This window comes from Corapipo altera, unplaced genomic scaffold, assembly GCF_003945725.1.
Source record: "Corapipo altera isolate COAL_440 unplaced genomic scaffold, ASM394572v1 44, whole genome shotgun sequence".
Lineage (NCBI taxonomy): Eukaryota > Metazoa > Chordata > Aves > Passeriformes > Pipridae > Corapipo > Corapipo altera.
Genome location: NW_020884880.1, coordinates 7,594,263 through 7,609,570, shown reverse-complemented (window position 1 = coordinate 7,609,570; position 15,308 = coordinate 7,594,263). Strand labels below are relative to the sequence as shown.

The 15,308-nt window shown below is 37.0% G+C and overlaps 1 protein-coding gene across 1 annotated transcript in view; it reads left to right on the top strand.

Moving 5' to 3' along the window:
* Positions 1-15,308, top strand: part of AGMO (alkylglycerol monooxygenase) — a 188,425-nt gene that overhangs the window by 65,198 nt on the left and 107,919 nt on the right. Inside the window, exon 4 of the mRNA XM_027639386.1 lies at positions 12,698-12,801. Within this exon, the coding sequence (XP_027495187.1) occupies positions 12,698-12,801 (104 nt within the window). The remainder of the gene's footprint in view (positions 1-12,697; positions 12,802-15,308) is intronic.

The window sequence follows — 15,308 nt, the reverse complement described above, 5'->3', positions numbered from 1 at the left end:
TTGTCTTAGATGTTGTGATACTGGAACCTGTAAGTTATACTTGTTTGATTATCTAGGTCCTGATTCCCTAGCATAAGCTCCTAGCATTTCCTCCAGGGTTTTGGCTGAAGAATTTTCTTACCTGGACTTGCACAGTTGTGCTCTGCCTCCCTCTGGCCATTGTTTCGCTACCACTGAGTGTCTCTTGGCTGGGAAGCTGAAAAAAAAGCCTTCATCCATTTCTGGGGCCTGCTACTAAAGACTGTAAGTTAGTGCTGGGATGAATATGGGATAGTTGTTTAACTTACAAGTTTTGAAAGCTCCCATGCTGGGTATAGAGATAATGGGTACTGTCATGGACATAAAATATCATATGAAATTATACATAGCTGCTTACTGTTCTATATGTCTTAACACACTGTAAAACTTTTTGCTTACAAGTATGTTTTCCATAAAAAAATCAACACTTTTCAGATAAGAGAAAGATTCTCTGTTTCCCTCTCCTCCCCTGCTAATAGTAGGAGGAGATTGGCTGTGGAGCAACAGGATTTTTTTTTTTGTAGACTAGAGTTACATTTGGCACAATCTGCCTAAAGAAGCCAACAGCACACTCATTTTGGGTCAGTTCTTTTGTCTAGCAATGGATTTTAACCAGAAATCTCAAAGCAGCAAAAAACCTCCCTATCCTTGCCAGATAATAATGACAATTTATAAAGTAGAAGAGCCTAGTTTTCTTAGGCAGATCTGTTTCCTATATACAATTTTAGTGGTTGAGGTAAGTCTGCAGTCTAGTATCCTTCACTTCATAGCTTTAATGCTGATTTTTGTGTGTTTGGAAAGTACAAAGTACAACAGATGCATCCAGCATTGAGCCTTCAGTCTTAGCTTGTTTTATAGCTTAGAGCAAACAGACAAAGGATAACAAATAATTAATTTACAGTGGGATGTGTTAAAATGTCATTATTAATTGGTTAAATATCATTCTTTTCCATACTTGTTATTTTCTGTCTCTGAAATCCTTTCCTTTCTGTTAGCTCTGGTACTAATTATCCAGCCACTAGCTGTTGGCCTTTAAAGTCAGAAAATGCAATATCATTCAGGAGACATGTGGCTGCAAAACCCAGTGAGCATGTAGGAGGAGCGCCTTTACAGGTCAAGTGCTATAGCTGCTCTTTGACAAATCAGTCTGAATTAGCATCACAGGCGCATGTTGATATTCCTGCTGTCCTGCACCTCTGGCTTCATCTGTTAGCTGCTGGTGTTGCCAGCCATCGTTTTGCACTTCCAGACCTGCAATATGTTTCAGAGTTTTTACTGGTAGTGCTGGAGTACCTTTGGCCCCCCAAACATCACTAGCAGAATTTATGGCAAACATTGAAATGAGCTCTGTACCTGAAACTCTACTGTGTGTGGCTTCACCTGTCTTCAGCTAGTAATCATTTATCAATATTTTGTGGAAAGAGGAAATGGAGTATAAAGTAACTCCTCTGACTGATGGTTGAAGTTCAAGAGTTAGCACTGGCAGCAATGGACACTCAAATAAAAGGCTTTCTTAGAGGCTGTTTCATGCCTTTTTGCTAAATGTGATCATGCTGCTAGTACCTGTATCCCCATGGATGGTTCCAATGTAGACACCTACTTGTGTTGTCCTAGTTGAGGCATATGTCTGTTCCTTGCTGAAGAGACAGGGTAGGGAGTGGTGGGAGAGAAAACACTGAAGATAGCATCCTCGTGCTAGAGGCATCCTCTAGATAATCCTAGCTGACACATTTGGAGGTGGGCTCTACCAGATGGGTCCCAGCCTGGTGGGGTGTGGAGGCAAGCTAATATGCCCCCTTTCTTCTTCACATTTAAATTGAGGCTGCCTGCTTTGACAGTTACCTGTGTTCTGCTCTCTTTATCTAATCTATCTGTCTAAATGGCTTCCATGTCCTTGTTAGAATGATAAATGGAAAAGGCTGTTAAAGTTTCAGCATGTTTAATAATGTCCAGAGCCAATCTCTTGCATGACAGATGCAGCAATAGGTAATTACTTGATGGACCCAGAGGATCTATGGTCAACTATGTGCTTGTAGGAATGGGAGTGCAGAATAAATTTTGGCAACACTGGTCCAAAGGTAGTTTGTGGAAGTGCAGGTTTCTTTTTGTTTGTATCACATATGCAATAAATAAACTGCATGGCTACCAAATACAATGGAACTATCACTACTTAATAAGCACGTGGTATCCATAACTATATTGGTTCTTTTTATTTCTGTAAGAAATAATTTGACACTTGTAAAACAAATATATAAATAAATATGTGTGGCTAAACTCACTACATACCTAAACGTGACTTCAAAGGGTTAAGTGTCCTTTGTTTTGAGTTGAATACTATGTAATGAACTTGTTTAAAAATCTGTTAAAGTATAATGGATATTTTTCAACTCAATTCACTAAGTTTTGGATCAGGTCCGTAGAGAGTACAAAATTCATGTGCATTGCCTAAAGTGTCTGCCTGTCTTTTTTGTGGTTTGCAAATCAATGAAGGATTGGGACAAAAGTTGGGTGTAAATTTTTTTTTCCTAAAATATTTTAAAAGTTTATTTAAGGGAGGTGGTGTGCCTTGATGTCCCCCAGGCTTTACCAATATCTCTGTAAATTTCAATAGATTCATTTGCAAATCTAGTCAGCATTTCCACACATCTATCATTCAGGAACTTGGGTTAATAAATCATCTAAAACACTCTGGAGGAGAGGAGAGCTACTTCCCCTTTTATACCAGAATAACTCTGTTGACTTATCAGTGTTAATTCTTACTGTATATAGTTTGGAAAAAGGATGAATCAAATAAATGAATGCAGGAATTCAACCTAAAAGGTAAAATAGTTACATGAAGGGGCCATGGATATTTTCTTTTAAAAAGTGTTTATGCTTTCAGGTTTCAATTTATTCTAGTTCTTTTTTTTTTTTTCCTCCTGAGTATGTTTATTTCCCTAGCATTCTTTGAATGTATTGTTCTGAGGGGCAAAAAAGTAAGATTAATGTGTGTATGAGTTAGTATCAGTTATTGTTTTCTTCCTAATATCCTGCAGCTTTAACGTATGTGCATTCAGAGTTTTGAACATTGTGGGAAAAGGTTTCACTGGTATCCATTTTTGCCATTAAAGTGCTTCCCATCTGAATATTGCCTGCCAAAGTATGTGGTATCCTGCAGAGCAAGAGGATGAGGACATAGATTGCAATGAAGCTGAACAGTTTGCACTTCCTAACGGTGACACCAACCATCAATCTTTTGTAAAGACAGCCCAGAATACAGGAGAATGAGAACTCTCACCCCCACTCCCCCCACAAAAAAAAAAAAAAACAAAAGGAGAATTATCTTTTCTTTTTTTTTTTCCCATTTCATTGCAGCAATTTCCTTCTAAGATCCTCAAGATGAATACGTTCTCAAATTGCATAAGCTGACATTTCAGTGGCTGAGACACTTTTGGGGAAGGAAAAAAAAATAAAAAGAAAGAATTGAAGTAAAATTTGTTTATTTATTAGGTTTTCTGAAGTACCTTTTTTTTTAAAGACTTTATTTAATTTAATTTCAGTTCTCTTTTTATCATCAGGCTAATGAATACGGTGCTAATTCTATAACAGTTAATGCATTTCACACATTTATACCACAGTTTGACATCAGTATTCAGTAACACTAAGTTATATTATACAGGTTGGCAAAAGCTCAGAACTAAAGATTGCCAGTGCTGTAATCAACCATATTTAGAGAGGCTTCAGTCAAGTCTGCAGCTTGTATAAAGTGGCACAGATCTGTAGAAATCACTTTGCCCCAGCTGCTGGGGATCTTCTCCTTTACACAGAAATTTGTTGCAGGTTTTATTTTAATGTATAAACCTAATTTCACGAACAGGATGATTTATAGTTGTGAAATTAATGAGCCATATGCTCCTTTTTGTAGTAAAAAAGGTGCAGAAAGAGAGAAGTGCTGCAAAAAGTTTCTATATCAATGAGTTGCAGAAGTTAACATATACTGTGTCACTCAGTCAAGAGGCTCTGAGGGTACAGGGTGGATAAACCAGTAGGAACCCCTACTAAAGAAAGGGTAGTTGGGAAAAACTTGAGGTCTACATTGGTGGGAAATGTTTGACAGGGCTTGAGACTGGGTTCACAAATAGGATTTTATGCTATGGTTTAGTTATCCTTGAAATTGCCATAGCACCAATTTTTTTTTTTTGGTGCAAGTCAGAGCTATTTTAACACTGTTACACCTAAAGAATCTGCTGTGAAAGCCTCAACAACTGGAAAACAGGATACCCAAATCAAGCCTCATACACACATGAAGGAGACAAGTGAAAGTGTAAGAGCTGCTGCCATCGTGTTTCGTCATGATCTAGAGACTCATATTTTTGCTACAGAGGTCATCCAGAGCTCAGGCAAAAAAAGCTTTAACTAGCTGCAGAGCTGCTCCAAACAACTAGAGCACTTCAAATTGGAAGATGTGAAAAACAGGTTGGTCAGGAAAGTTGATGTAGCAGAATTTGTGTGTGAGATACCTGCTGTGGACTGAAAGACTTGCTAAATTCCACTATTTTCAAAGTTTACAGATAAACACAGTACTAAAACTTCATTCCTTCTGTGTTTTTCTTCTTTTGAATTTTTCCTATTTGTGGAAGTGTCCAAATCCAACATTTGCATGCTAAAATTGCTTTGGTTCCTTTCTCTTCTCAATATCTTTTCGCACAAAGGAATGCACATTCATTTTCTGACAGAACTATGAGTGAATTAAGAGATTGAGTCACTGTTAATTAATTTCTGAATTTTACCTGATAACCTTTATTTTTTTATGGTTTTACCTGGTGTATGTTGAGAGAGACTGTTCAGTTCCTGGAAACTGTATGAAAAGCTCACAGGCCATGGGTTAGGACTACCCTAATGTAATTAACTGAGATTCTTTGATTTACATGGATATAACTATGCTACATGAAGTTTGATCTGTGCAGCTTAGCTTCCAAGAGAACTGCTCCTACTAGAAGAGTCTTTGGGAATGCTGTGGCTTTTCCTAGCTTTTCCATTGATGTCTCTTGCTTATGAGGATGCCAGGAAATAACATAGGGCATGTACAGGTTGAAAGGACTGTTATTTTTCACGTGGCCAAGCTCTGCTTTCCTAACCACATGACATCTTAAATATTTTACAGATTCAGAAGTGTATCTAAGTATAATTCACATCCCCCCAGATTCTTGCTAAGAGGGGACATGATCTGGCCTGTTGTTTGTTCTGGGTAGCCTATGTAATACTTTGACTTATCTTGATTCTTCCCACGTTTCCCTAGACCATTCTTCAACTTAAGTTTTGCAGATCTTATTGTGGATTTTTTTGTGTGGGAGCAGATTTGTGTTTTCAAATGGTATGGCAGCAGATCAAGCAGGAAGTTTTGGTTTCTGCACAGATTCTGGAGGGAGGTTTTGTAGAAGGTTTCTCCAATTTTTGGCTTTTAAGGCATGGGAGCATATACCATGTATTACTTGATTACAAGTTAGCCCACTCACTAAATAGTTTGCTGACTGCATACAGTAACATAAGAAGAGGGCTGAAAAACAGAGGTAGTTCTGAACAAAGCTCAGAAAATCACATCTTGGAGCACAGATGAATCACATGCTGAATGCGAAGAGAAATCTCCTAATTAAGCTGCTGGATTATGATTATGTAGAATGCCGAGTGTCTCATGGTAGCATTATTTTCTCCTTGAGACTGGCTTTGTAACGTGCTGTATGATTGCCTATCCTGGCATTACCTGGGTAGTGCAATATATATTTCATTGCAAAATGACCAAAGAAGACTAGATAATACTGAGGCCGAAAAGATGCTTCTGAGTTGTTCATTTCTCCTGACACACCAATTGCTCTGTGAGCAATGGCTAATGTATTTCAAACAGTGGTGGAACTCCTACTTCCGAAATTTTGAGAACTAGTCTCTATCAAGGACATGCAGTGATACGTACTTCTCAATAAAAAGAAGAAGAAAGTTAAGAAAATTGTTGGAAGGTCTATAGTGAATCAAATCTAATTCACCACTTGAACTCAGATCTCCTTACAGCCAGTCCTTTGATTTACATATGTGATCGTCTTGGGAATACAAACTGCTAACACTCACTTTAGCCAACGCCACAATATAAGAAAAATGTGTCTTATTAAAAAAAAACACACAAAAAACCAAAACAAAGCAAAAAAAGATGTACATTTCCCTGTATACATGCTTCTTAGTGTGTGGTATATAACAGAGCCTTCGAGATAAATTCCTTGGATCTAATCCTGTTCTCATTAAACCCGCACAGCTCTACTAACGTAACTGAGGAAAGAATTTTTCCTAAAGAATTATATTTCTAATAAGCAGGAAGCAAAGCCTTCTGGCAAACCACCTATCCTGCAACTCTGACTGAACAACACTAAAACAAAAAACATAAAGCAAAATTGTCTCAGAAGACTCACAAAAGAGGGGCTACGCCACAAGAGACTGAACAGGAGGGTTACATACAGATCATATCTACTTCTGTTGTGGAGATTATAAATAATTTGTTCTGTTTTTACAGCGAGGTAGAACGGAATCTAGGGTTACTTCGGAATTTTAATAAAGACATCCACTCTGGGTCCCAAAATACAGTTTTTAGCCAACTTTTCTTAAAAAAAAATCTGGTAATTGTCCTTTCCAGTAACAAAGTTTAGATGGTGCTCTATCTCAGTGTTTGTTCACCCAGTGCAAGTGTACAATCCATCAGGGAATGAGATTCTGTGAAAAAGCTCTACATGAGAAGAGATTTATTCAAATTCTTAAAAAGCATCAGCTGAACACTAAATTGGGAGAAGCTGTTGACTCCCTCGAAGGCAGAGAGGCCCTGCAGAGAGACCTAGACAAGTTAGAGGGCTTGGCAATCACCAAGCACATGAAGTTAAACAAAGACAAGTGCCGGATTCTGCACCTGGAACTGAACAACCTTGGATGTATGTACAGACTGGGTAATAAGAACCTGGGAATGGATCTGGGGCTCCTGGTCAACAGCAAGTTGAACATGAGTCTGAAGTACCCTGGCAACCAGGAGGCCCAACTGTATTCTAGGGTGCATCAGGCAAAGCATCACCAGCTGGTTGAGGGAGGTGATTGTCCCGCTCTGCTCTGCACTGGAGTGGCCTCACTTTGAATATTGTGTGCAGTTTGGTCACTGCAGTGTAAGAAAGATATTAAGCTATCAGAAAGTGTCCAAAGGAGGGCTTCAAAGATAGTGAACAGCCTAGAGGGGAAACCATATGAGGAGCTGAGGTCACTTGGCTTGTTCAGCCTGGAGAAGAGGAGGTTTAAGGGAGACATCACAGTCTACAAATTCCTCATGAGGGGAAGAGGAGGGGCAGGCACTGATCCCTTCTCTGTGGTGAGATCAGTAACAGGACCTGAGGGAATGGTATGAAGCTGTGTCAGGGAAGGTTTGGATTGGCTATTAGGAAAGCTGCTTCACCCAGAAGGTGGTTGGGCTTTGGAACAGGCTCCCCAGGGAAGTGGTCACAGCACCAAGCCTGACAGAGTTCAAGAAGCGTTTGGATGATGCTGTCAGGCACATGGTGTGACTCTGGGGGCTGTTCTGTGCAGGGCCAGGAGTTGGACTTGATGATCCTTGTGGGTCCCTTCCAACTCAGGGAATTCAATGATTCTATGAACAAATCAATTAGAACAAGGCAGGAGGGTAGTGAGTAATCACACAGAGTTTTTTGTGGATAACAAAAGCTAATAGCTTAGCAGGTAAATTATTTAAATACTATGTATTTTTCACTGTTTTATCTTTATAAGGACAGTTGAAATGCATAGAAAAGGAATGACAAAAAAATTTACCTTCTACGCCATTTTCCTTTCCTTGGTTGTCCTGGGGTTTCTAGTAAATCTGACTGGAGAGAAGTAGACCCATGAGATGATCCCTTTTTTGCTTCTGAAACCCTACAGGTTACAGCTGCTGTAAGAAGCAGCAGATTACACACTGGGGTCAGTGGGGACCACACCATGGGTAAGGGGGTTCTTTGCCATATGCTTGGCTTTGTGGAGTTCATTGTAATGTGGTAATCCATAGCATAGTAAATGTAATTTTGCTATCTTTTAAGTTTCGGGCTAAATAAATTGTAGTTCCATTCCTCACTGAATGCTAAAGGTATCCAGTCTTTTAAAAGATAGCAAGCATAGCAAAACTGAAGGCTCTGTTTAAATTTAAGTAGATACTGAAGGGAAACTTTCACCTGTTCTCCTAGGTACAGTCAGTATTGACTGAAAGAGAATGGAAACTTTACATAATTAATCATCTGTATTTTTTTCCATATTACTTTATTGCCAGGTCTTATAAGGCTGTATGCATAGAAACCACATATTTTAATTAAAAGGTCTTATCTAATCTTTTTTATTTAGTCAAGATCCATCCAACCTTTACCATTTTACTGATTTTGAGGATTTTGTAAAATGGCTGCTTTCATTGACATCACTCTTTGAAATGACTACAGGGTTTTTTTGGCATACATTTTCTCTCTTTTTAACCAAAATGTATTGAGCTGTTCAAATTACTTATAATTACAGAAATTAACCAAAAAAAGTCTCATTTTGACCTCTCTCTACTATGCATTCTTAAAGAGGAATCTTATGTGCATGATGACCATTTTCTACTACCACGAAGGAAATACTTCAGAAGTAGTGAAATATGGCCTAGGCATTGGATCTGTATTGGAGACTCATAGAAAGGGACTTCAGAAGTAATGAAAAAGTAATTTGAAATAAAAAAAAAAAAAAGGCTAAGTAAAATCATAGGTTGCCTTACCACTATGATTGTGAAAGTGTGTGAAACATTACATTTTATTTATTAGTTAGGAGGAGGAGAGAAGGAAGAAAAAGGAGACTAACATCAATAATCTACCTTCATTTAGGAAAACTCAGAAAAGAAGATAAAGTGGGACTGCTCCAAAAAGCTTGGCTCGAGCTTCTTGATAGCCAGTGCTACAAGGCTACTGTTAAGTTCCCTCAAAGCCTGTTCTTCTCCAGACCACTTCTCTCAGCTTCTTATTTTCTTTCCTATAACAACAGAATTCATATATTGAACTAATGCTAAAATGACAAATCTTCTTTTCCTTTTAGAATTAGTTTAAAGATACAAATCTCTCAACTGCTTGGAACCCACTGATTTTACCAACTGCCAGTCTGACTCTGGGACAACTTCATAGAGACTGAAAAAGCTAGGGTAAAAACTGAGGGCCTGTCCATCATTGAGCAATTTCTGTGTGGCACCAATTTTCTTTCCTTCCTCACCAAGCTACATGGCCTCATTTATTCTCTGTTGTGATTACGTACTAATTCTTTTACAGTTTAAATTGGGTGGTGGAAAAAAACACTACAATGGTAATAATAATAATAATGTATGAAGCAACAATTAACTTCGGTAGCAAGATGCAAATAGTTCGTCAGGTCTCCATCTGTTAACAGGAATCTGGGGAGAACCACACAAGGAAAGGAGGTCCATGCTGTGCTAGGTTATGATTTGTATAAATTTCCTCACAACTATGTGAAAAGGAAATGCCACTTTTATCTTCAGTTATAGTTGTTCATAACATCAGAAGATGTAGAAGTTTTCTGAGACTATCTGGGTGTAGTACTCAGGAACTTAAAGTTGATCCTGTTGTGAACAGGAGGTTGGACTAGAGACCTCCTGTGTTTCTCTCTAGCCCGTATTATCCTATGATTCTGTGATGTTCACTCTCCTGAATTAAAAATAGGGGTTTGTGCATAACTGTATTGTGGTTATCTGGTTTTTAAATCGTATTTACCAATCAAGTTTGAATCATGAAACAACAAAAATTCCATTAAAGCATTGTCTTGGTGGCTTCTCTAATTCCATCACCTAATTTTTTTCTGTGACCTCACAGTAGAATTTGACTGGCGAGTTCTATAAAATTCAGTAGTACTTCCTATTTTCTGCATTGATTTTTTTTTTTTAAATCTGTGTTGGAATTGTCTGTATCTTTTTTGATCTCTTTAATGGTCATTATGTAATAATACATATGAGAAAGTGCATGTGAGAGAGTCTTTTATGATTTCATCATCCTTCAAATAATTTTTGTCATTTTCTTTCAAGTTATCATCATTAGATATGAAAAAGTGAAACCACAGCTCTTCTACAGACATATAAAATTTCGTTTCTGTTGTGGGTAGTTGGTGAGCAATCAGCAGTATTCCTTGAATGCTTGGTCTGTTTCTTGCATTTGAGAGGTGTCTTCTAGGCATTATGATTGTAATATTTTTAATGTGCTAATGGTTACAGACTGAGTTTTGGGGTGATCTGTTTCACACTTTTTCATGATGTTATTCTTTTGCTTCAAATAAAAAGTTATTGATGATCAGTTTCTTCAGATAAATTTTTAATACAAAAATTATTTCCAATCATCAATTCTGCCTATTTTGAAAAGGAATTTAACGTAGCCTGTGCCATTGGTGTCATCAAGAATAGGATTAAGAAGCAAGATTTAATTCACTTAGCTGTAACAGAAGTCAGAAATAGCTTTGGCAGTTAAATTACTTGTGGCAGAATTGTTTGTTTATGTCCCTAATATTCCTGTGGTATATTTTTGAATGATAGATCATTTAAGCTGACTCGCACATCTGAAAGGCTAACATTTTACCAATATTCAGTTACCTTATTCCATATACTTGTTAGTGTAAGAGGCAGTTTAACTGAAAAATGAATCCTAATAAAATGCCTTTTTAGTAATTCATTTTGAAAACCATTTGACCTTAACTACAATGAAAGTAGACTGTAAAAATCATCATAGATTCCCTTCCTTGAACTTCTCATAATGCTGAAAAATGACTGAGGGAAAGGAGAAAGATCCAGTTACTGTACCCTGTTTGAACAGCTGTACTTCATTGAGTGGAGTCTTGTGTTACACACAGTTTGTGATAGGAAGTAAATGCTTTTAAAACAACTGAGGAGACAGGTCTTTAACCTCCACCTTTTCAGATGCTTTGTTCACTCATTTAGCTTCTGTTGAAGTCTTGGGAAATATTTCAAATACAAATTATTATTGAATACTGAAGCTCACCTGAATAATTAATTTCCTAATGACCTTATTAGGCAGAGATGCACTGAGATGATGTTGGAGATTTTTTTGGAGAGATATCATTAATTCTTGATATACTGAACACTTCTTCCTTCAGGAACAAATACATTTAAAGAAGAAAGAATTCTCAGATTCAGTGTTAAGTGTTTTGCGATAGTTGAAATTACAGATTTATTTTAGCAATTGTAAGTATTTTCAAGGATTTAGAGGACATTCAAAAATGTTTTCATGTAAATTACTAATTTGTCAAAATTAATTAGATTTAAAATTCTCAGTTTCTAGCAGCGCACAAGACTGTTACCTCCTGTGACAAGACTGTCTAGTCCCCTGAAATGGTGAAGATACCTTGAGATTCATTAAGTGGACTTTTTGGCATTACTTTACATTGCAAGTGCATGTTAATCGACAGACCTAAACTATTTGATGTAAACTTGGCACCAGACAATTTCAGGACTTTTAAATACACATTATAAGATCATTCTGTGAGTGTGATTCTAATATCCTCCCAAGACACTTCTCTAATGGCTCTGGTGAAACAAGTCAGTGGCAATGGAAGTGTCCAGCTGGCAGACAGCCAGTCCACTTGTAATTTCTGTAATCAAGCTTTGTGTATACTTCATCCCTTGAAATACATGAGATCTTAAAGGTAGGTTTATGCTAAATAGGCACTATTTGGGCTGCATTGACTACACATCTGTTTCTCTTTTCCTATGATTAAGGTACACATCTGATGGCCATAAATATTTTTGTCCTAACGTCTGTCTGTCTTGCCACTTCAGACTGGCCAGATATCACTATACTTACACTATACAGTGCAGAGGGGCCAACCAGATCTGCACTTAAATGAGAAAATACCTTGAAATGTGATCAGGATTTTGAAGTATTCTTCACTTCAGCACATTATAGATGTAATGCCTTCAGAGGACAGGGCTAACACTGGTTTTGCCCTTATTCTAGCAATCTTTTTATTTAACTGTAACAATAGAACCACTTCTCTCTTTTGGCTGGGTCAAGGGTTCCCAGCACCATCTGCTTGTTTTTCCGTCTGTCACTAGTGTTTTGTGGTCTGTGGTACAAGTGGGTTGAAGATTCATGCATTCCAGAAAAATGTCAGCATAAAAGCTGACACCAGTTAATTTGTTTAAATTTGATGCAGAAGATTTTTAGAACATTTTGTGTCCCCTTCTAGTCTTGAAATATAACAAATGTGGTCATGAGAGCATCCTCAGTCCTTGTCTCTCTGAATCCCGTAACACAGCTCCTATTGATTCGTGTTATCAGGACTCAGCTCAGGCTTTCTTGCTATTTAATTCTCATCTCACACATCCTTCTGCTCTGCCTGCAATGATTTTAGTTCCTGCCACAGCCTCGTCTTCCTCAGCGTGAAATTCACGCTGACTTGTGTCCACTGACAGACAAGTAACCCAGCCTACCCAAACTCAGCTTTGAGTGTTAGGTTTTACTATCTGCTATAACATGGTAAAATAGCAAAGTGTAAATTGGAGGCTTAGTTGCTTTTAGCTTAAGAAAACAGGCCTTGGGAAACAAATGTTGCTTTTTTTCTCTAGTACAAACCTCATTAGAAATTACTTGTTTTGCAGAGGTTAATATAATATGGGCTGCGCACCAAGTACACCATAGTTCTGAAGATTACAACTTATTCACAGCCTTGAGACAATCTGTACTGCAGAAATACACCTCCTGGGTAAGTTGCAGAATATTTGTCAGACAGTATCAACAATATTTAGTAAAGGTGAAAGCATAGTGTTGATTTTCCTTCAAAGAAAAACATAGTTTAAAGATGTTTGACAAGCAAAGCACAGAAGGTGAAACTGAAGAATCTGAGAATCATAAACTTAAAAATATATCAACTAATGTTTGTACAAAAAACTTGAAAACTTCTACAGTACATAAGTTAAAGAAGGCTAACTATATAAACCTGCATTTATATTTTCATAACTTTATGAGTAGAATGGGGAATTTTTTTCATTCAATTATTTGTGTATAAGTACAGGAAAAGAACAGAGTATAATGTAACTACTTGAGAATATGTCTGTATAACTGAAAGAATCAGGGAGAGAAATAATTGTTAAAAATTGATCTGGACATACAAATGTATTTATTCGTCCCTGCTCGTTCATGTTGTGTCAGTACTCTATGTAAGTATTTTAAGGGCAGTATGTCACTACTTTTACCTAGAGTTATTTCAGATAAAGGTATTTGAAATGGTGAGCTGTGTACGCCATGCGATATAAATTGAATATTCATTTACAGATTTAAAAATGTGTATTTCCAAATGCATTCATAAATGTAACATAATATTTAGGGTTTAGTTCTGGGCCCAGGATATCTGCTGATTTCCTCAGTTGCACTCTCATGTTCTCTTTCGACTCTGGGGGTTTTTTTCAGATTGTATTTTGTCTGGTTGTTGTTTGTTATTTAAAAAGAATAACTTTGAAGTTTGAATTTTAAGAATTAACATTCAAAAGGAATATTGTGTATTTGCATATATAAATATATGCCTATAATTATATATTTACATGTATATACTCTCCAATGAGGCATAATACGAGTGGTGAAGGAAATGCACAGTCCTCTGGCAATCTCTACATCCAGCATGTGAGCAAATGACTCAAAGTCAAGAATGTGTGCTCACACATGCAAATCCAGTATAACTCCTTTAACTTCAGTAAAGTTAGTCTGGATTTATGCTTACGTAACTGAACATGGACTTAGCCTGTTTTGGTAACTGTTTTCAGTGCGTATCATTAAATTAGTTAAAAGTACTAGGTTACAAGAAAATGGTTAGTTCTTCTGAAAATCGTGAAGCAGTACTATTTTTTAGATTTGTTTCTTAAAGTCTTCTATATAAATCCTTATTGTTTATTTATTTAGTAAATAATCATCTGATGTTAGTAAGAGTACCTAAAATTTAAATTACTATAATGAACAAGAGTGGAAGGGATGCATCTTTGTGACAACTCTGCTTCCTCTTTAAATACTGCTATGTTAAAGATTTAACCTTTGGCCATTTACCATTTGGGACCATATGTGCAAATGCTTAACAAAAACAGTAATTCAAAAAAAGACAAAAAGCCTTGTGTACATATGGATGGGTGCATGAGCACTTTGTCTGCCTGCATGATTTTGAGGATGATAGCTCAGAAAGCATAAAATATTCAGGAAGACCAAGATGTCTGGCCACCTTGGATTCCAAAGACTATCCTCAGGACCACACTGGTGGCACTTAGCAAATAATATATGTGCCCTTAAACTCATTTGCTTTGTGCTAAGGAAATAAACCTAGGAATACATTGTACTTTTGTGTGCAGTATTTTTTTCACCAAATATTTCATATTAGCCAAAACATGTGGTTAGTGTAAATACTGTTTTTCCTCCTCCCAGAACTTTTGAGACATATGCCAGTTTTCTTCCTGCAAAACCTTACTGTGCATGATCACAGTTCTTGCTAATTCTTACCAAACTTCTATTTTTGGATTACCAGACTTGTCCAATACCGTGGATGAATCTACCTTGAAGCCAAAACTCAGCAAAGCCTTTAGTTACTCTCTGAGAATGATCTAGTTGTTGAATATGTATTGTACTATGTTGTTGAATGCAGTTTGACAGTCAATTTTGTGGAGGCTGTGAGAAAGTTGTGGTGGAGGGTGTGGGATTGTGGGACTGTTCTGCTGCCAGCTCTGTAGTGTTTTAAGTTAAACACTGTAAGATAAATAAATCAGCATATTAATCTATGTGGATTGTGCTCAAACTGATAGAAAAGATGTGAAGTGAAAGAGAATTGCAAAATGTGCTTGACAATCAGTGGTGTGAGATGTACTCCTGAATTTGGAACCAAATGTGCAGTGCTTCATTTTGCATACACAGTGTTTCTGTTTCTCCAGTGGAGGGGCTATAGGGAAACAAATCTATTGTGAAGATTAAAAGATGTGTTGAAGCCCATTTTGTGGGGAAAAGACATAGAAAAAAAATATATTATTTTTTAAGAAGAAAATAGCAAGCTAATGCAAGATAATGCTATATAAATGAATATATAAACGATGAAACAGTCAAAGTGCAGTTGTGAAAGGAGAGATTTGCACGTGCACCTTGAAAACTCTGATTTAATGTTTTGGGTACCAGTTCTCAACTTTCCTCCAAGGGTAAGATTTAATTGCAAATATTAGATCCATAATAATTTGATAGCTTAAG